A 22,717-nucleotide genomic window follows, 5' to 3' on the forward strand; every position below is an offset into this window, starting at 1 on the left:
ATAGAAGTACCACTTTTCAAAAAAAGAAAAAAAAAAAAAATTTGTAATTCTTATTTGCATAATATTGAGTTTACCAGTTACTCATTTAAGATATGTCGGCCACTTAAAAGTTGTAAGTAGTTGTAAAAATAATTTTTATAATTGCATGTATAATACTATATTCATATATACTCGTATTACAAAGATAAACCTTTAATTATAGAAATTTTTTACATTTTCGATTAATTATATGGCTGTATTAGTATTATAAATGTTTCTATTTTATGTGCTTTAAAAATTAGTGACTGTTTTTATGGTTCACACTTGATTCTTATTGTAGAGATAATATAATTTTTACATCATTTTATTGTCAACTTGTCTTTCCTTTCCTTATCAATTGGCAGATGAGTAATAAAAATTCGTGATAAATAAATGAATAATTTAAATGGGATTTTTAAACTTACCTTAGTTGGCGCCATGTGTGCAGACAGAGTAGGTTCAGCCAGAAGAAACATGCCATAAATGAGAACTGGATGGCGAATGCTGAAAAAAAATCATATGTCAGATTACATCAAAGTAGTTATACTAAATTAAATTTTCTACTTCTGTCTTTTTTAAACCAAATAGTAAAAGAGCAAAGTTATCCCCAGTAAGAAGTATTTAAGAATTAAGGTAGATAGGCAATGTCTGGCTTGGGAGGCCAGTAAACTAGAGACAAGATAGACAGGGTATTATTAGGCGATAGATAATTCTAAGTTTGGTGAATGCATACTCTCAAGAGATGTATTTGATGTTTACAGGTTACCAGGATCTGGCCGCAATGCTGTCTGGGTTTCCCTCACTAGCCATTGTAAACTAGGTGAAGACAGCTGAAAAAACTAGACCTGGAACGTGTAACCTCTGCAACAGTATCTATGGAGAGATGGGAGGAAACTCCAATACATTCAATCTGAAGAACTAAGAAGCTGTTGGTTGTAGAAGATTCGATTGCTTGGGAAGTTAATAGTTTCTAAGAATTCTCTGATATCTTTGTAGGGAGAGGGTAAGATAGCCAGGTCATTACACCCCTGAAAATAACCGGCTACTGCAGAGAATGTGGTTCAGCCTACAATGCCTAGATAACATCGTTGATTATTTCTTTCATAGTAGGCATATTTCTGGATTACCCCCCCATCATTGATTTATTAGTTTATTGTAAATGAATTGGAATTTGATAGACACTATGTTTTTGTCGTAAACTACATCGCGCAGCCAGAAGTTTTAGAAAGTCAGGCGGAAACGCAGACGCGGTAGCAAGCACTTCCTGCAAGCAATTTAAAATTGCCGCGGTGCTGGGATCAATGTGTGCACTATCAAGAGAATTACTTTGAATGTGAATCAAACCATAAATGTTAGTAGGATGAAAAAATAAATGCCAGTTTTCAGTCGTGATACATTCATTCTGCCGAGCTTTCGACCTAGGGACTAGGTCATCTTCAGGGCTAGTTTACAAAGTAATATTTTACATTACAGGGTTGGTCCATGAGTCCATGAACAGACAAGACAGAAGACACACCAACCTTGTAATGTAAAATATTACTTTGTAAACTAGCCCTGAAGATGGACCTAGTCCCTAGGTCGAAAGCTCGGCAGAATGAATGTATTACGACTGAAAACTGGTATTTATTTTTTCATCCTATTGTAACTATGAATCAGTCACCAAAAATAATGAACAGCATAAATATTAGATTTTGTTTCCATATATTGGGAAATTTAGGATGGATCTCGTATGAATATTTTTTTTTTTTTTGAAACCTGCACTGATCAAGGTATAATAAACATGGGTATAATAAAAATGTTTACCCATTGATACACAGAGTTCATAGATCATTTGATCGCCAAATAGTTGGACCATAGACAATGAGAAGTAAGCAAAAGCAAGACAAGCTGAATAGCTAGCCAGCACTTTGCCATGTGTAGTCCTTAGTTCTTTAACTCCTAGATATAATATTACAACAACTATCAGGAACGGTACTGATGTTAAACTTCCTGTAACAAAAGAAAAGTAAAGGAAATTAGACAATTAAAACTAGGTTTTCCTTTTATCGTAACTCAATTGTTAACTTAAAAGGTTGACAAATTACCAATCGGAAAGATAATATGCGAAATCTCTTTCCATTTGGTGTGTGGCTGCTCTATAGATGGTGAAAAACAGAGAAACGGCATAATTTGTGCCTCATCATCAACCATGGTATTTTCCAAGCAATATTCCAAGAAGGTTAACCTGGATGGCTCTTGAAAAGGAACACTAAGGCTTCCATCGGCCAGTAGATGGAATTCATCCTCGCTAGCTTTCTCTGGTTCTAGTCGATATCTGTATGGACAACAATTTTTGTAAATTAGTGATCTTGATTGATACTCTTTGGGTATCTCAGGATGAAGCACTTTTTGTTAAGATACTTCGTAACTCTTAATTTATACACAAACATTACGTGAGCCGTGATTGATCTGACATCAGAAAATCAGGATCTAGATGCAATTTTTTGGATTAATACATCATTAGCTAAACCTCTTGCTAGAAACTAAAATATTTATTTGCTATCAAATAAACTGAATGAGAAAGAGTCGAAGTTTTTAATGTCACTTCACAAAGCAACCATCCCCAAAAACAAGAACACGTTAAGAGGATCATTTTAAACCGTGATGTTTGACACAACTAACTCCAACAGATTTTTAGGAGTGTGTCCACATTTTAACCCTTTCCGAACCGAATTATCATACAGAAAAATGTAAAAATCACGACTTGTGCTGCCTCACCAGACATGAAAAAAAACTAAAATAATGCCAACTGTATCATTTGGCCAAAATCAAGCATGAAATATTACCTCTATCGATTACATGCGTCCGATACTGTCCAAATTAATTCTAATAAAGAATAAAATATTTTTTTTCTTAGAGAAATAACACTTGATTTGATAAAAAATGAATAAAGACTCCAAGGAAGAATTGAAAAGATGCAGAATTATATTTGACGATGTAGGAGAAGGTTATGGTCACGCCTTATTGACGAAATACACACAGGATAAATCTTCACAGTTATGCGGCTAACTACAGCGGAAGAGCTACGTATTTCGTGACAGGTAATTTTTCTTAATTTTTTTAAAGAATTTAAACTAGGCTTTTTTTAAAAAAAATAAATACTTACCTGCCATATGCACACTTTAATCCTATGACAATATCAACTTCTTCTGGTTGTTCTTCTGCAAAACTTGGCACGAATTCTAAACTGGAGTTTGAACATCCTTCTGATGGATCGAGCAATGACTGGTTCATTAAACAACATTTAGGAATCTTTGGTAGGATTGTGGTATTATCATTATCATCATAATCTAAAAAAAATCCCTCTGTGGATATAAATTAAAAAAAAAAAAAAAAAATGGTAGTATATTTTAAAATTTATCTGTAGATCCGATTTCCTTCTTCAATCGGGCAGATTTTTAAGATTAGAGATTTTGATGAAAAAAAAAAAACCTATCCGTTTTGAGATACCCAGAGAGTATGGCTTTTACAAATTGATCAGTGAGTGTGAGTGTCAAGTTTTCCTTGAAAACAGCTCCTATAATATTCCTTACAATTGGCATTACTGATTACATTTAGATCTTGAACTCCTTAAACTTTTCTTCCCGGAAAATGGTATTTAAAAAACACCTTTCAAGAGAAGTAGGTTGTGAGACACCCCTCTGCTCGTCTCTCTCGTAAAATTTGTGTAAATTTTAATAAAAATTGAATATATGAAAAAATTTAAAGCAAATCAATTAAAGTGCCTCTTTCTCTATAAAGGCTCCAAAATGTTCTTTATTATTGAAGATTGTTGTATTTTTTTAAAATTATTATTTACTATTGAAGATTATATGTATAAGAAAATTATTGAAGTTTGCTCTCTTTTCAGATAAAATTAATTTTAAAGTAAAATTTAACCAGTAAATTATGATATCAGATCACACTGTTCACACCAGGTGTTCAGGCGTTCACACCAAATTGTTTGTATCAAAGATGAAAATCACTCTTCAGATAATACGTTAGTATGACATTCAAATTCGAACAAAATCTTTTATTGAGAAGATCAACCAGTTAAAAAAAAAATATGTATACTACTTATATTTGTTTGGAGAATGGAGAGAATCAAAACCAACTACCAGATTGTTTAAATACAATTCTAATTTCACCTAATTTTTTGTTTTGTTTTATTATCATAATCTTATCTTTCAAAATTTAACACTAAGAAGAGTATTTTTATCACCAATAACAATAACATATACAGGGTGATCCATTTAAAACGCACCAATCGCTAATAACTTTTTAGGAAAGCGGAATTTCGAAAAAAGCCACGAAGCAAACTATATGTTTTTTTCGGTCTAGTTTTCAAATTTTCCACCCCTGATGCTGTATCTTCATTTTTGACGGAGTTACGGCTAAAAACCTGATTGGGGTTTCATAATGGACCACTGGTTTTGACAATGATTATGAAAACTATACATAAAAAAAACTGTGAAAAATTATGTTAATCCCGTTTTGATATACCTAATATTAGTCGAGATATTTAAGAACAAAATTACAATTTTCATCTATTCGTAAACGGTTTTCAATATTAATTTTCCACCAGAAATACACTTTTTTGGGAGGTCCTCTGACTGTAAAAAAAATGTTATTTGTGACGCAAAGTAAAAAAATAATAATAAAATTGTAGATTTTAAAAAATGTAGTGTAATGTAATGGTTTTTGGGTGAATCGGGGATAAATTTGTTTTAACATCAAATAAAAGCAATCATAACATCATTTTAATGCAAGACTTCTTGACCTTACGGTAAGAATATCTTGGCCTTCTAAAGAAGGGGAGATTGAGATGGTTGAGACACGTGGAGAGGATGCCTGCGGGAAGGGTGCCCCGAAAACTATTAAATGAAAACCCAGGAGGCAGAAGAATTCGAGGGCGTTCTAGACTTAGATGGCTGTGGGTGATGTGGAGGAAGACCTTCGTCGGGCTGGAGTTAGAAGATGGCGCCTTAAGGCCGCAGACCGGAGCGGATGGGAGCAGCTTGTTGAGGAGATCCAGGTCCTACTTTAAGGACTGTTGCACCAGATAGTAAGTAAGTAAGTAAGTAAGTATATCTTGGCCAGGGAGACCTCCCAAACTACAGCTGTTACAATTTGTAATTTGTCCTTAAAGGAAATGCTATAAGAGGTTGTTGTGGTTTTGTTTAAAACTGGATTATTTTTAACAAGAATCAGACAATTTCATTTAACTTATACAGTCCCACTATAAATTATTTATAGATTAGATTACAATTGATCGAAGAAAAAAAAAAAGTGAAAAAACATTACTTCACTTATATTTACTTAAATTGATAAAAATTACAAGGTCATTATTTCCCATTATATTAGAATAAAACATATACTATTTCTCGTTCGAAAATTCTTATCCGACTTTTTCTTATTGAAGTTTTTGTAGTTGTCAGTAATAAATTTTTACGTTAAAATATTCACGTGCCAACATTTCTAAACATAATTTTGAACTCTTTCTTCGGAGCTCTGTCCTGTGAGTAACTAAGAGAAAGAGATAATAAAGTGGAAAGTTGAAATTTAATATTTCAACCTGTGATCCATTATGGTCGCGAACTGAACGGTTTCTTATCTCAACTTGTTTGAGATTTTTATCAAAAACGGATATATTTATTTCTTTTAAGCTTGGCAATCAGTCCACTATTACAATTTCTAAATTTTGACATAATTTTGTCACTTCCTTTTATACAAAAAAATAATTAATAATAATAAAGCAGATCGAAAATCAATAGGTGACTTCATATGGTAACCGTAATGAACTTGGTCATCTTTAATTCAGTACTTTACAGAGTTAAGTTTATTATTACAGAATTCTGTAGTTAGACAGTAATTTTATATAAACTTCCTCGTTGCATGTTATTCTCATTTATCTGTAATTTACACCTTACTTGTCTTTATACGGTAACGGTAAAGAACTTGGTCATCTTTAATTCAGTACTTTACAGAGTTAAGTTTGTTATTACAGAATTCTGTAGTTAGACAGTAATTTTATATAAACTTCCTCGTTGCATGATATTCTCATTTATCTGTAATTTACAGCTTACTTGTCTTTATACGGTAACGGTAAAGAACTTGGTCATCTTTAATTCAGTACTTCACAGAGTTAAGTTTGTTATTACAGAATTCTGTAGTTAGACAGTAATTTTATATAAACTTCCTCGTTGCATGATATTCTCATTTATCTGTAATTTACACCTTACTTGACTTCATATGATAACCGTGATGAACTTGGTCATCTTTAATTCAGTACTTCACAGAGTTAAGTTTGTTATTACAGAATTCTGTAGTTAGACAGTAATTTTATATAAACTTCCTCGTTGCATGATATTCTCATTTATCTGTAATTTACACCTTACTTGACTTCATATGATAACCGTGATGAACTTGGTCATCTTTAATTCAGTACTTTACAGAGTTAAGTTTGTTATTACCGAATTTTGTAGTTAGACAGTAATTTTATATAAACTTCCTCGTTGCATGTTATTCTCATTTATCTGTAATTTACAGCTTACTTGTCTTTATACGGTAACGGTAAAGAACTTGGTCATCTTTAATTCAGTACTTCACAGAATTAAGTTTATTATTACAGAATTCTGTAGTTAGACAATAATTTTATATAAACTTCCTCGTTGCATGTTATTCCCAAAGTAAATAGGTAGTCATTAGTTTCGCATTTTTTTAAAAAAAAATCCTAAATTTCTCAAACGTCTTTCTCATAATTGTAAGTTACAATTTTTCCCCTGCTTTCGCGCTTTTCTTTTCTCCACACAATGTCTTTCTCTTCGAATCGACCGGTCAAAAGCCTCATTTTCCCATCGTGACGATAGCTAGGGTTACCAATTGCCCTTTTTTTTTGGAAAGGACAGTCCTTTTTTAACACCTGGTTGTCTTTGTCCTTTCTTAAATTAGCAAAGGACGCCTTTTGTCCTTTTTTCAGATATTGTTCACACAAATCTAATTTATTTTATTGTATTTTTAATTTAAGTTCTGACTTCTGAGACTTCTTCATTTGGCTTGTTGTTTTTCTGTTCTAACTGAACTGAATAGGTCAACAGGTTAATGATGTAACGATGAACTTTTCATGAATATGTATGTAAGATATAAATGTACCCAGGCCAGATTATAGATTGGGAGAGAGGACTTTTTCCCAGCGCCCAGGAATACGAATGTTTTAATATTCCCGGGACCCAAAATCCTGTCGACAGCCCTGAATGTAGAGTGTCTTTTTTTGGAACTTTATAGAGTTGGCAACCCTAACGATAGCAAAGGGAACTTGTCCAACACATGGAAGTAATCGTTCACCTTCATAACTCTAGGTGCCCCAGGAGCACTTTTTCTTTTGTATGTCCGCTGTATTCAACGCTGAGAAGACACTACCTGGGAGAGTTTCTTCAAAAAGAGTCCCCATTAATAAATATTCTAAAAGTAAACACATATGATCGCCTAAATAAGATATACCAATATATTACAGAATCTTTAAAAGTAAGATCATTTGTATGAAACGAATAAAGAAATAGAATTTATTGTAGTTAAAATGTTTAATTTATTTTATAATATTTAATGTTTATATTTATATTTATATTATAAATATTTAAAATTATTGTACACTTCAGATCCCCTGTAATATGTAAATTTACATCATCAAATACAGAAATCCATCTATCTATCTAACTAACTCTAGGTGAACAAAAGAAATATGGATGTTGACGGCCATCACAGATGTGTGTTCAATATGAAGAGTTGTTAAGAGAAGCGAACATTAAACTTAAATTGTTGTTCATTGTTTTTGGTGACTGATTCATAGTTTAAATAGGATGAAAAAATAATTGCCATTTCAGTCGTGATACATTTATTCTGCCGAGCTTTCGACCTAGGGGACTATAGGTCATCTTCAGGGCTAGTTTACAAAGTAATATTTTTACATTACAGGGTTGGTGTGTCTTCTGTCTTGTCTGTTCATGGACTGAGGATGTGTTAATGCAAAATTGAAGGATGTGTGTAAAAGTTTGTTTGTCCATTTTTGTGGTTTGTTTGATGTGGGAATCCCATTTATTAAGGATAATTTCTATTGCTTTATACCAACATACAGTTGGTATGTTCGTAAAAAGTGAGATTACGTCCAATGATATGAGGTGGTAGTCTGATGGTACTGTGGTATGGTCTATGAACTCTTTAAAGTCAAAAGAGTTTCTGGTGTTGTATTGATGGTTACGTATTGGTGTTAAGTGTTGTATGAGGAATTTGGATAGATTGATGGTGGGAGAATTTATGCATGATACGGTGGGTCGTAGTGGGAAGTCTGTTCCTTTGTGAATCTTGGGTAAACCATAGATTTTTGGAGGAATGGAATTGTAGGTAGTAAGAGTCATTTTCGTGTGTAATTGTATGCAGTCAGTTTTGTATAGAACGTTTGCATTGTAGTTGTTTTTGGTTTGAATTTTGTTGGTTGGATCAGTTCTAATTTTTTTGTAAGTGTCAGTATCGCTCAATAAGTTGTCCAGTTTTTGTTCGTAGTCTGTTTTTGTAATTAGTACTGTTTTTTGTCCTTTGTCAGCGTTGGTGATTATAATGTTGGGGTTGTCTTTAAGGAATGGTTTTGTTTTCTTTATTTGTTGTGGTTTGATAGGCGTTAGGTTTTGTTTTGTATGTTTTTGAGGGCTGTTGGTAATGATATACGAGGGTCGTTTGAAAAGTCCGTGCAAAGTCAGAGAGATAGCACTACTGGCGCGTATCGAGGTTATGTTTAGTTAGTAGCATCTCTTGGAAGAACACACACCAAGTTTCAGCCAGATCGGTCTATTTCTTTGTGTTTGGCATTCGTTTGAATCGAGGAAGTCGAGTGATTTTCAAAAAATGGACGAAAAAGAATTTCGTGTGTTGATTAAACACTACTTTATGAAAGGCAAAACGCCTGAGGAGACTAAAGAGAAGCTTGATAAACATTATGGTGACTCTGCACCTTCGATTAGAACAGTTTATAAGTGGTTTCAAAATTTTCGGAGTGGCCATATGGGCACAAGTGACGCTGAACGTTCTGGACGCCCTGTTGAGGTTACTACAACAGAAATCATTGAAAAAATCCATGATATGGTGATGGATGACAGAAGAGTGAAGGTGCGTGAGATTGCTAGCAGCTGTGGGCATCTCGAATGAACGGGTACATAATATTTTGCATCAACATTTGGACATGACAAAGCTATCCGCAAGATGGGTGCCGCGATTGCTCACGCTTGACCAAAAACGAAATCGTGTGAAGTGTTGCAAGGACGGTTTGCAGCCGTTCCAGAAGAATCCGCAGGACTTTAAGCGTCGTTTCGTCACTGTGGATGAAACATGGATACATCACTACACTCTTGAGACCAAAGAACAATCTAAACAATGGGTTACCAAGGGGGAATCTGCGCCAAAAAAGGCGAAGACCGTTCCTTCGGCCGGAAAGATTATGGCGACTGTCTTTTGGGATTCGCAAGGAATAATCCTCATCGACTATCTGGAAAAGGGTAAAACTATTACAGGTGCATTTTATTCACCGTTATTGGACCGTTTGAAAACCGAGGTGCTAGAAAAACGCCCACGATTGGCCCACAAAAAAAGTCCTTTTCCATCACAACGCACCAGCTCACACCTCAGCAGTTGTGGTCGCAAAATTAATGGAAACAGGGTTCCAACTCGTTTCACATCCCCCCCTATTCTCCAGACTTGGCTCCCTCGGACTACTATTTGTTCCCGAATAGGAAGAAATGGCTGGCGGGAAAAAGATTTTATTCAAACGAGGAGGTGATTGCAGAAACGAATGGCTATTTTTCAGACTTGGACAAATCCTATTATTCGGAAGGGAACAACAAACTAGAGCAGCGTTGGACGAAGTGTATAAGCCTAAAATGAGACTATGTTGAAAAATAAAAAAGGTTTACCCCAAAAAATTAAGTAGTTTTTATTTTTGCACGGACTTTTCAAACGACCCTCGTATGTAGTTTTTCCTCTAATGATGTTTTTCATGTTTTCGTCCAAAGGTGAGTTACTGATTATGTATTCAGTGTCTTTTATGAAGTCTGTGACAGGAATTTTGTTAGGTGGTAGAGCAAATTTGGGGCCTAGACTCAGTACGTAACCTACTTCATTGGGTATATTTATGTTTGTCGTGTTGTGTAGCCATTTTTGTGCGCATTGCAAGTCCATGAACAGACAAGACAGAAGACACACCAACCCTGTTATGTAAGAATATTAGTTTGTAAACTAGCCCTGAAGATGACCTAGTCCCTAGGTCGAAAGCTCGGCAGAATAAATCTATTAAGACTGAAATGGTAATTATTTTTTCATCCTAATTAAACTTAAAAATAAGTAAATCAGTTTGCTAATTTGTAATTTTTTATATTTTTCAATAGAAATTTTTTCGGTTAAAACTAACGTCCTAAAAGAAATAAAAAAAAAGTAATTACTTATTACAAAAATTGTCAACGTAATTGTGTCGTAGTAATTAAAATTAAGCAGAGTACACCAAGGACATATTTTGTTTCAGTGATTTCCCCCCTCTCGCAAGTTTTTTTTTTTTTAAAAAAGCAAACAATTCGACATTTCACACGTTAGCTTTAAATTTACCATAAAGTTACTTAATGTGGTTTCTTTATTTTATTTATTAGACGTGCAGCCAGTGTTTGTCAATGAGGTATTTGTCAAGTTTTTAAATTCATATTCTTAATAGTTTCACATAATTTCAACAGTATTTTAAAACATTTCGAGTAATAGAATTTTAATTTTTACTATAACCTTATTTTTTAGGAGGTTATCTTTTGTAACCATGATTTTCGTGCTCTTTCTTTTTTGTTTTTTTTTCTTTAGCCAGTCACATGGTTTTAAGATCATTAAAAGGTGAAAAAATTTTTAATTCTAATTCACAATAACACTTTATCCTTTTCTTTTTATAAGATTTTCATGATTTGATACTTAATTTCCCATCTTTCGAACATTTTATCAAGTTTATTTATATTTTATTTTATCCACAGAAGAATTTGATAACTTAGTAAAAATTCACAGCTGATCGAACGAGTACAGTGAACGATACTATCCAACTCTGCGGAACAAATCTCATTCACGATTATGCACTTTTTATTTGTGCCTTTATACTGTAACTATTAATTTTATGGGGATTTGGTGAAGCTTAAGGAATAACCTTCTCAAGTGTCGCTTCAGTGTAATGTATGGACTTTTAATTCTTAGGCATAATATTGATAACAATTAAATTGGCAATGAGAAGTCCAAATTTAAAGAAAAAAATTAATCGACTGAAAGTATCACTTTACTGAAGAGTTTTTTTGCCATTTTTTTTTTTAATAATTACACTATTTTGATTCAGCCTTTTATTTACTCGCTTGTACGTCAGTTCTTTCAACGTTTTTCCATTAAGTTTAATTTAAGCGAGGTTTTCTGGTAGAGAGAGAGCGATGAGCAAAGAGTCGTATGCTCATAGTGACGAAAATGCAAAAAATCTTCAAAATCGATTCAGTAAAAAGGCATTTCCGATTAGCTGATATTGATCGAAAATTTATTATCTGGTCACATGGTGATGCCAATTCGAAATATGTATTTCAACTTTCTTTGATTTATTTTTTTCTTTTGTCATGATAATCATAAGCTCATATCATTTAGTAAAAACCTACTTTTTCGGACTCTGAGGACCACAAAACGGATATTTCAAATGCAAACCTTTTTTTTTATATATACTGTTATAACAGAATTTATATTGCAATAAGTAACACATTTTGAACGTGCATACATGCAAACTTCGTGCGATAAAGCTAACCAATCACTCCCAATTTCTGGGCTAAATGCTGTCGTCACTCGATGAGGAAATAAAAGTTTCAAATTCAAAATTTACAACAATGATCGCAATATTTCTCATTACTTGTAAATTAAAAAATAAATAAATAAACCAAACTTTGTGTAAATACCTATTGGTGCTCCTAATAGACGAACAACTTGATTAGCAAATAAAATGCAGAACAACACTATAACTCGTGACATTGCGACGTGTACACCACTAGTTACAAATGTCTACTGAACCGAATGAGTAGTGTTTGAGGATTAGTGATAAGATAAGAGTTGTACCGGACCGCGTTCCCCCACCAACTCATTCATAAAAATGTTTATACCGGCACGGTTATTAATATGTGCAAAAAACTTAAGTACATTCCATTGTTGTGTGTCATCAGTCAAGCGACCAATTGAATCAGTGATAATATATAATCCGTAATGCACTGTACATCACAGTGTCTTAATAATGACTAGTGATCACTAAATAAGGGTATGTAGTTTTCTATATTTTAGCGATAAGTAATATAAAACGAAACATTTACTGTGAACACTCATGTGACTTTATTTTATCTATTTTACCGTAGATTACGAAAATATTTTTGAAACTATTTGACCTAAAAAAGAGAATTGCCATCAGTATTGAACATAAAATATGATTCAGTTGAAATAATTGTGATTTAACAGTTACCCCGAAACTTCCTTGTTCTCTAAAAAAGTTTCCAAACTGATATTTAATGTTCAAATTTTAGTACAAAAGAAATTCGTTCGGACTGAATGAACAGTTACAGGAAATTTGAAAGACGATTGTTGGAAAAATGCTAGAAATGAACAATCTATTCAGACTAGTAGTTCTATAAGGCTATGTTCATTTAAGTTATAACTTTTAACATCTCAAATATATAAAGGGTAAATTAGTTCAATTTGTAGCGTGGTGGTCTAGCAAGCCGGCCGGCGTTTCTCCTGGCGCGCTTCTTCCTACCTAGGAGCCTCTACAATTCAAATTCCTTTGGTGGACAGTGTTATTTGTAGAGATAGAACTTGTCCGGAGGCTGCAGTGAACTTAGAAGGCTCAGGGGCAGCATATATTTAAAAATTAAAGTGCCCTGTGTCCAGAAATTACTAGCATAGCATAATGTATATAATTTTATTCATGCTCTTATCACCTATTTCACAAACAGTCGTAGATTGAAAATATGTTTTAATAAAATATTCGTCTTATTAGAATACGAAAAACAGATTCCCAAGATGAAGTGAGTTTTTAAAATTTTTGACCATAATAATTGTAAAATACGAAGAATGTTTTTAAAGAAATATATAAAAATCTATGATCTAGTAAGCAGGTGGACTCAGCCGTGGTTACCATGACATTGGACTCGTTCCTTAGAACTGGAGTTGATAGTGTGCAATTCAACTAGCTACAGTTGACGAACGAATAGAAGGACCGAGTTCAGACTCAAAAGGATTTAAAACACTTCTGATTCCTAAGAAGTAAACAAAATAAATACTATTTTTTTAAAATTATTGACAATCTTCCAAAAATTATTTGTACTTATGCCTCCAAATATAATATTTTATGCTTGCCAGGTATTGTATGGTGGTGTGGATTGATTTTTTGAAGTTTGAATATGTTAGTGACTCGTACTTCTACATGTTAGCTTCAACAGTTTAAAAGTACATTTCATTGTAACATCTAAGTAAGTTCAGTATTAATTATTTTCACATGAATTCACCTGATCTTAATTTTTTGGGGCAAAATCAATTTTTTTTGAAAATAGAAATTTGAATCAACTCGCTCCACCATTGGATTCGTTCCAGAGGACCGAATCCGCTCAAATAGTTAACAGATAACAATATTATGGTGCACCTGTAGTTGTTGGCCAATGTTTATGTTACAATTATATGTTGCTATGTAACTAATTTCAAGTCAAATACATAATGTCATAAACCAAGCCGAAGAAATGCTAAGGCAAAATCTACCTCATTTCAGGATATGGTCCTTAAGTTTTGTTTCTTCCATGTAAATCGAAGGTTCATGAGAACATTATTCAGCAAACGTCAATCATTAACTATTGGTAAGCAGGTTTTCTTTAATTTTTTTTACGTACTAATTGTGCACTAACAACTACTATGGTTATAATGTGAATGTTCATACTTACCAATTGTGATCACCCTTTAGCTATTCAATTTTTTTTTTTTTCACTATATTTTTTACCACTTTACAAATAGAACAAAAATAATTAGTACATAGTAGGAAGGTGCATAAGAATGGCAGACGTATTTATTAATCACTGAAATTTAATAGCAAAAAAAAATCTTTATCTGAATTGATCGTAAATATATGTAGATGTCATCATTACTTCATAAATTTAACAAGAAAGTATGAAAAGCTATAAGAAAGCCATTTTTTTTACTGCTTGGTTGGAATCACAATCAGTGTTTAAGTTATCCAAAATATTTATTATTTAATGTCTTTAGAAAATAAAAACATTTCTGTATCCACAAGCTGTTATTGTTATATTGAACCCCTACAAATCTAGGAATGCAAGTTATTTTTTAAAATGAGTTACAAAGCAATGTTATAATCCTATACGCTTCTCTTAAGGAGACGGCTAAAGTTGGTTTTTAATGAAAAGCTATTAGATTTTAGATTAAATGCTGTTATACATTTCTTTGTGGAGGTTTATAAAGCGGTTGATTTGCTATTATCTCTGAAAAATAGAACTTAAAAGAAGAATTGATAATTTTTTCATTAATGGGTCGTAATTGTGAATTAATCATTATACTTTGTATTGCTTTATATGTTTTAATAATGGAGTAATTATTACGAAATCATACATCCTGTTTATTTTTAAAAATAACTGATATATATGTATACATACTTATATTTAGGTATCGTACCATAAAGTTTATAAATATCCAATATAGAATTGTTTACAATAAGAAATGTTCATTGCTAATCAGGAGCTCTAGTTAATTGTGAAGTTATCATCACAGTCAAATCCAGAAATTTTGCTACATGGATTTAACTAATATCTTCAACGCTATAAAGAAAATTATTCTGTAAGCAGGATTGTTTTCTATCAAATTAAATTACGTGTTTCGGTAGATAGTTTCTTTGATTTTGATTAGAAATTTTTCCTTAGTATATTTAATGTTAACTGTTGCACGATTCAGTCAAATTATTATTATTTTGTTTTCAATCTAGGTTGTGTTTTTTAGTATGTTTAAAAAATTTAGCCTTTTTTATCTGCAGGAATGACGGTGAGTCGTTAGTTTTTGGTTCATCCATATAAAAAACTTTTCCTTATAACGATATTTTTGGCATCAGTTTTTTGTTCGTTTAGCTTAATATAAACTGTAATTGTGTCTATCATGACAATGTTATCAACATATAAAACTTATGTTTGACTAGTGATGGGTGAGTTTCGTATTTGTAAATGTGTGTAATGAAAATAATCATATTTGATGGACGAGCGCTGACTGCAAATGACTCCGGTAGTAAGTAGTATAAAAGAAATTTAGGCCTAACTAAATTTATAGTTTTAAATTTTTTTGTTTGTAGGTAGCTATGAAGTTCATGAATAGAAAGAAACGTATTGACTCAACAGTAGGTTCTTATGCTGATAATGGCATTAAAGTACTTAGTGAAAACTTAGCTTTAGTTCTATAACCTTTCGTATTACCTTAAGAAAGTGTTTACTAGTTCGGAAAAGTAGTTCAAGCGAGACAGTAATCTAGTTCAACAAATAATAAATTGAGAAACAAAGGATCAAATATTTACAATGATGCAGTAATTTAATTAAAAAGAGGTGTAAAATTACGTGCAAATTGTTCAGAGTTTGTTACTTTCTCTTACTAAAAAAATCCTGTGGTAACCTGCAATTTTTTGTTCTACAATTCTCAAGGTTCCAATTCTTACAAAATTTTTGTAATTTACTAACATTATGTAGTTGTAGTTTGTAAAACTTTTCACAAAATCACCTAATTGCCTAAAAACGAATTTTTAAAAACTGAGAAATGATAAAATTAAAAGTTACATGTTTGTAGTGTTACCTAAGAAGTCTTAAGCAAGTAGAGTGTCAAACTTTATTTTTGAATATGCCATTTCGAATCTTTTGAAGCAAACGGAGTACATTCTCAATTAGTCATTATTAAGAATACTGATTAAAGTGTTTCCTTTCTTCATTAAACGTCAATATTCGTTTCTCAAGTAGCTGCTTTTGTCTGAATAATTTAATATTTATTATGAAATCAACTTCTTGAACTGAAATAAAGGTTTGAATAATAGATTCATTTTAATTTAAGTAATAGTCAATCTTTAAGATAGATTACTATACAAAAAAATTTTATTTGACTGTTTAATTTTTAAATTAATTTTACTTTTTAGACACTCAGTGGAGACAGAGATGGAAGAAGAAAGTTTAGAAGATCCTATTAGAGTTCTGCCACCCGAGGTAGCTTTAGAAATTTTCTCATATTTAACCGCTGAGGAGTTACTAGTGATAAGACAAGTAAATAGTCTTTGGAACAGACTCGTAAACAGTGAATGCTTGTGGAGGAGACTTTGCGAAGAGAAGGACATATTGGATTATACACCAACCATAGCGTGTAAGTTGTATGTGAGACAAAATTGTAGAGGCACTTCCTCAATTCTTGATTATATGGTTAGTTTGGAAACTGGCGGTGTATTGAGCCATAATTACTATTTGAAATTAGAAAAAGTAGTTTCATGAAGTTGGTTTAGAAAACTTGGTAAATACACATAATTCTATAACTACTTCTGGTGACTGATTCATCCTATTGAATTCTATAACTTTTAATTGCAACGTTTTCCAGAAAAATACAGTTTCGAAAATCTTTGGGGAACCGACTTAATTTGTGATGTAATTTTAGATTTATTTATAATATTAATTGATATTTAAAAATAGGAACAGAATTACAAATCTGTCGAAAGCTCTCCTTTAACGTGCTATTTTGTAAATAGTTCTTCTAAAGCTGAATAAGAATCAAATAATGTTTTACAATAATTCAGTGTTGAAAGAATATTAATTTGCCGAAAGTGTGACTTTTCGTGTTATTTGTGATTATCAAGGAAAATTGTAGAGGTTTCATTTGTTTGAAATCTTGGCCAAAGTATCTTATTTTAGAGAAGTTCTGGGGACCTGCGACTTTGTGAATAATTTAATAGCACTATTTTATTTCGATTATCGAAGACAGCGATTTTTGATTAGCCTAAATTTTAGTTAAAGATTTATTAATTGAATTTCCGCAAGGGAACGGCATGTTAGTGTTCACGTAAGACTTTACAATTTTTATGATGAGTTGAGATTTTTATTTTATTTATTTTACAGACGAAAAAACACCAATAAAAGATTTTTGTAATTATGCCAAAATTTATTTAATTTTTGAGAAAACTATAAAAAATAATTGGATATCTGGCAGAAGTCATATACTTACTGAATTATCATCAGCAATCACTGAATCGTTAGTATGTTGGAAAAGAACGTTTGTTAGAACATATAGATATGGAAATTTCTTTGATATTTTTACTGTAGATCGACAATGCAAGGTAAATAGGTTACAGAGAATAAATACAAGGTTTGTTATTATTTATTTTTTTTCTTGAGATTTATTAAAATCTTTACGTTGTAGTAAGATCATAATAAATTTGTTGTAGGTTACATTTACAAGGGAGAATATCGGCTGATATAAACGAGAATTGGTTGGGTGTCTCCTGTTTAAACGCAGTTTTATTGTATAGTAAAGATACAAGTGGCCAATACAAACTTAAATGGATGTTGATGATTATAAAAGAAAAATCAGCCGCACTTCGACATCTTTATGTAGATGAGCAGACACCGGATCAACAAATAGATGATTTCATTAAAAAATATTTTACTGGTTATTGGTAAGCAGAGAAAGTAATTTTATCTTTTATTTTTAACCTATTTTTTTTGTGATCATTACACTCAGGTTATCTTTTTTCTGTTTCCATAAATAAGGAATCATGTGATCACTCACACAAAATTTTCTTTAGGGAAGTGTGACCACTTTATGTAATAGAATATCTGAGAAAGTTGTATGTTTCTCAACTGATATTCTCTTAGGTGTAATTGTAAAAGACTTACTTACTTTTCTCCTATGTTTTAGGGCGGTTTACTTTTGGTGTTTGTATCCCAAATACATTTGGATATGGCTGGAATTTGATTATAAAATAATACAATTGGACGACAGTACTAAAGAAGCAGTTATTACACATACATTTCTAGCTGGTGCTAATGAAATGCGTTGGGATGAAAAAGGAGTAGTTGTGCTTGATCACTTTAGAGTATATGTTTACCAACCGGTTGGTACCTTGAGCTTCACTTATCCAGAGGGCTATAGTGGACAAAATAATTCTGAAGTTAGTAAAATAAGAGAAATTTATATATCTAATCATGTCAGTGATTGCACATAATTGGCAGGGGAAAACAATTTCTATCCCCTTGAAAAATTAATTATCATTGTTTAATTTTTGAACCCTAAATATTTTGTAACTTTATTCATGTTATTGATTTTGATAAGAAAATTAATCAATAAAATCTGTCAGCGATGTATAGTGTGATCTATTGGTCCAACTTCTACATTCTTTATTAATTTCAACGTTTTTTGTCTGAATGAATGAATCAACGCACAATCTTTTGTATCAGAATTGTTTCAGACTTTGCGGATACAACAAATCAAGCCGTGATTGTTAGTTTATATGCTGGCGTATTCTATTTTGAATAATTTAAAGTTGTTGAAAGGAGAGAAACGAATTTCACATTTTAAATAAAATCTGTTCGTTAACTTCTCTCGTATGTTTTTTTTTTATGAACACATTTCTCGAAACGTTTTGTAAATCGTTGAGCTTAAATTAGCAAAGGACTTTTTTTTTTTCTGGGAAGCCAGTACCTACATTTGCTCGTACAATGTCATTTATAGCCACTGAGGATTCTTTAATAGTTCACTTTTCAAAGTTTTTTTCAATGAAGTTAGAAGCTTTAATAGAACGTTTTAAAACATTAAATAAACGAACAAAGGTTTGAAAAGACAACCCGTCCGGAGATACCTACAGTAATGGGAACAGGTTTCTATCTCGCATTTAGAATCAAGCATTGTTTTAATTATATTAATAACGTAATTATTAATTTAAACTTGATGAGCATTTAGCGTAGCCCTCCTTTATTTTTCAGTCCTGGTAATAAATAAGTATAAGAATTAGGTAGATGTAAAAGAGCATAATTGCATGAGCATTAAGTAGAATTTTTCATTTTTTTTCAGGTCACACAATTTGAGAAAATTGCACTGAACCAATCATCGGTAGCATTCATCCGGATGACGGATAGAAGTTCTATAATAGTGGTAGATCGTGAAAGCAATAATGTACTGCAAATAGATGAGTTATCACCGGAAATGTTGACCCTAGATCCATCTAAACCTTTGATATACGCCTTATTCCATAATTCACCTACAAAAATTAATAGATCCAGTTCTGGATTGTGGACCATAAAATGTTTCTCAAGTACGCAAGGGCGAACAATTTGGAGTACTCAGGTAGAAATATTATTATGATTATTATTATTTAATGTTTTAAGGCGCGTCAACATCTAAGGTAGCATTTGAACGCAGGATTTCCTCATGGGAGTCCAGTGCGTTAACCATGCAACTCTTATCCCTTCCATAGTTTTACTATTAAGTTAAGATTAAATTAAAAATTTAAACATTAATCAAAGATGTATTTAGATTCGAAAATTTTATTTGAAACATATTTCGTTGTCAGAGCTCTCTTGAGTGACAGGTTTAGTGGAAGCTTGCCTGAGCGGTATGATTTTATTGTATCTTCAAACATCAGTCATTTATTCTTAGGATACCAGAACTAATAGAAACCCTTTTGCAATCAAAAAGAAAAAAGTATGTGGACCCCAAATTTTTACTCGGAAGATTTAAGCAAATTAGTCGCATTATTTATGTCTATAATTAGTAAACTATAATTTCTAAAATTAACAATCATTTTTCAATTTCATTTCAGACAACCTATTTGCCAGAAATTGGCCGGCTTTTAGTGATAAATAAGAAATTTCTATTGTTAACACCAGTCAGACCGGGTGTCTGTAAATTCTCCTTGTACGACTGTAGGAATGGTAAATTATTGAGTATTATTGAAGAGGATAGCCATCCGTTGTGTGTTACTGATATTTTTGCAGTCTGTGAAATCTTTAAAAGAACTAATGATATTTTTGTCAAGTGCTACTTGTAAGGTAAACGAAAACAAAAAAAAATTAGAACTAGTATTGTCAAGATTTGATTTAATAAGAGAAAATATATTTGCCCTTGAATTCTATGATCACCACTATCCTTGATGGTCCAAATTGCTGAGGAAAATTATGAATCCCTTTACCCTCTGAACTCCTACACTCATACCTCTCCAGAGAAAAATGTACGATTTATCCAGAAAAATGGCTTCCACTGACTACTATTTAATCTTCCATGACTATAACATGTCACTAAAAAGAAAGATTACCAGGCATTCTTTCCTTGAAAATATATTTATCTCTCCCCTGAAACAGTATTTTTCTCCTTTATTTTGATAACTGGAATAGCAAATTGAATATTTAGAATTAATGAACTATTTGCTCAGATCACATTCATGTGAACAGTATATCGTGTATTAATGTAAGCGAACTATATTGTAACTGCCAGTTATAATAGACTCCAGCCCAGACTAAGTCTTAGGCGAATGTTTTATAATAAATAGCTGAGCAAATTACGTTATCTGTAAAGATCTTAATGCGAGGAATTCCTGTATGGGAGAATTAAGATCATGTAAATCAATTAATTTACTTCTTACCTATGAAATTTCATTTTAATCATCACGAACCATTTAATAAAGACTTTCTTTTACGTACTACTTAATTAATCACAGATAACTTGAATACAATGAAGTTATGGAGTAAAGTTACATCTCAGTTTGGTAGAAGAATACAAAATTACAGCAGTTATTGAAAGCATTTTTGTACGTACTTTGCTCACAGAAATTGATTACCATATGTAAGAATCAGTTCAGATACTGATTCGTTCTTAACGGTTAATCAAAACAGAAACTTTTACTGTTGCTTTAAAATTATTTCTGTATAATAAAATGTAATATTTTTATTTTTTGACTATTTCTGCAGGTTTTTATTTTCTCTTTGCTGAGGATGCTTCTCCCGTCTTAAACAAAAAAAAAAAAAAAGAATAAGGTTTTTAAGAAGTGTAATAATGTAAGAGTGCATTGGTACCTCTTTTATATTACTTTATATGTGCTAATGTATAATTTTTAAATAAAGCTCTTGTTTGATCTCATGTTGGCTTGACTCAATGAATGCGTCAATAACTAGTTGTTATAAAATGTTAAAATAGTTTCATGAATAACTTTAAAGTTCTTGAACATAAAAAATGATTCCTAAAAAATCGGTCGAGTAGGAAACGAGATATTTAGAGTTGAATTTTGGTTTCGTTTGAAACAGTGAAATCTTTAACATCAAATATCTGGAAAACTACTCGATAGATTTTGTTTATATTTTACCTGTTTATGGAGACAAGTTTTGTCAATAATTGTATAAAATTTCGTAGAAATCGGTCCAGTAGGAAACGAGATATTTAGAGTTAAATTTTGGTTTCGTTTGAAACAGTGAAATCATTAACATCAAATATCTGGAAAACTACTCGATAGATTTTGTTTATATTTTACCTGTTTATGGAAACAAGTTTTGTCAATAATTGTATAAAATTTCGTAGAAATCGGTCCAGTAGGAAACGAGATATTTAGAGTTAAATTTTGGTTTCGTTTGAAACAGTGAAATCATTAACATCAAATATCTGGAAAACTACTCGATAGATTTTGTTTATATTTTACCTGTTTATGGAAACAAGTTTTGTCTCTAATTGTATAAAATTTCGTAGAAATCGGTCGAGTAGGAAACGAGATATGTAGAGTTAAATTTTGGTTTCGTTTGAAACAGTGAAATCTTTAACATCAAATATCTGGAAAACTAGTCGATAGATTTTGTTTATATTTTACCTGTTTATGGAAACAAGTTTTGTCTATAATTGTATAAAATTTCGTAGAAATCGGTCCAGTAGGAAACGAGATATTTAGAGTTAAATTTTGGTTTCGTTTGAAACAGTGAAATCATAAACATCAAATATCTGGAAAACTACTCGATAGATTTTGTTTATATTTTACCTGTATATGGAGACAAGTTTTGTCAATAATTGTATAAAATTTCGTAGAAATCGGTCCAGTAGGAAACGAGATATTTAGAGTTAAATTTTGGTTTCGTTTGAAACAGTGAAATCATTAACATCAAATATCTGGAAAACTACTCGATAGATTTTGTTTATATTTTACCTGTTTATGGAAACAAGTTTTGTCTCTAATTGTATAAAATTTCGTAGAAATCGGTCGAGTAGGAAACGAGATATGTAGAGTTAAATTTTGGTTTCGTTTGAAACAGTGAAATCATTAACATCAAATATCTGGAAAACTACTCGATAGATTTTGTTTATATTTTACCTGTTTATGGAGACAAGTTTTGTCTCTAATTGTATAAAATTTCGTAGAAATCGGTCGAGTAGGAAACGAGATATTTAGAGTTAAATTTTGGTTTCGTTTGAAACAGTGAAATCTTTAACATCAAATATCTGGAAAACTAGTCGATAGATTTTGTTTATATTTTACCTGTATATGGAGACAAGTTTTGTCTATAATTGTATAAAATTTCGTAGAAATCGGTCGAGTAGGAAACGAGATATTTAGAGTTAAATT

The 22,717-nt window shown here is 31.7% G+C and overlaps 2 protein-coding genes and 2 long non-coding RNA genes across 8 annotated transcripts in view; 3 read left to right on the forward strand and 1 right to left on the reverse strand.

The window, feature by feature from the left end:
* LOC141447784 (uncharacterized) overlaps positions 1-794 on the forward strand; it is a 22,598-nt gene extending 21,804 nt beyond the window's left edge. The window contains exon 5 of the long non-coding RNA XR_012454573.1: positions 780-794. This is a non-coding gene — a long non-coding RNA (uncharacterized lncRNA). The remainder of the gene's footprint in view (positions 1-779) is intronic.
* LOC141447770 (spliceosome-associated protein CWC27 homolog) overlaps positions 1-12,187 on the reverse strand; it is a 21,091-nt gene extending 8,904 nt beyond the window's left edge. The window contains exons 1-5 of one of the 2 annotated variants that reach the window (XM_074115587.1): positions 12,027-12,187; positions 3,164-3,347; positions 2,103-2,332; positions 1,822-2,007; positions 444-522 (exon numbers count right to left, since the gene is read on the reverse strand). In XM_074115587.1, the coding sequence (XP_073971688.1) occupies positions 444-522; positions 1,822-2,007; positions 2,103-2,332; positions 3,164-3,347; positions 12,027-12,099 (752 nt within the window). In that variant the 5' untranslated portion in view covers positions 12,100-12,187. Of the gene's footprint in view, positions 1-443; positions 523-1,821; positions 2,008-2,102; positions 2,333-3,163; positions 3,363-12,026 lie in introns of both variants that reach the window. The other variant, XM_074115586.1, reaches the window with a different exon arrangement.
* On the forward strand, positions 2,329-4,188 carry LOC141447786 (uncharacterized). The gene is made up of 2 exons (XR_012454576.1): positions 2,329-3,098; positions 3,908-4,188. It is a non-coding gene; the product is annotated as an uncharacterized lncRNA (long non-coding RNA).
* Positions 12,188-12,249: 62 nt separating the features above from the next.
* Positions 12,250-21,252, forward strand: LOC141447771 (uncharacterized). Of its 4 annotated transcripts, XM_074115591.1 has the most exons (10): positions 12,250-12,379; positions 13,223-13,377; positions 13,474-13,583; positions 13,877-13,961; positions 16,277-16,497; positions 17,241-17,487; positions 17,567-17,797; positions 18,040-18,292; positions 19,192-19,464; positions 19,940-21,252. In XM_074115591.1, the coding sequence occupies exons 5-10, from the start codon at positions 16,296-16,298 to the stop codon at positions 20,165-20,167; spliced, it is 1,434 nt and encodes a 477-aa protein (XP_073971692.1). In that variant the 5' UTR covers positions 12,250-12,379; positions 13,223-13,377; positions 13,474-13,583; positions 13,877-13,961; positions 16,277-16,295; the 3' UTR covers positions 20,168-21,252. The 4 variants fall into 4 exon arrangements, with proteins under 4 accessions (XP_073971692.1, XP_073971691.1, XP_073971690.1 ...); XM_074115590.1 differs by lacking the exons at positions 12,250-12,379; positions 13,223-13,377; positions 13,474-13,583 and having other exon boundaries at positions 13,712-13,961; positions 19,940-20,168; positions 21,084-21,252; XM_074115589.1 differs by lacking the exons at positions 12,250-12,379; positions 13,223-13,377; positions 13,474-13,583 and having other exon boundaries at positions 13,712-13,961.
* Positions 21,253-22,717: the final 1,465 nt, after the last annotated feature.

The sequence above is a fragment of the Rhodnius prolixus genome, unplaced genomic scaffold, assembly GCF_049639745.1.
Source record: "Rhodnius prolixus isolate KJV_2025 unplaced genomic scaffold, Rpr scaffold_13, whole genome shotgun sequence".
NCBI classification, from domain to species: Eukaryota; Metazoa; Arthropoda; class Insecta; order Hemiptera; family Reduviidae; genus Rhodnius; species Rhodnius prolixus.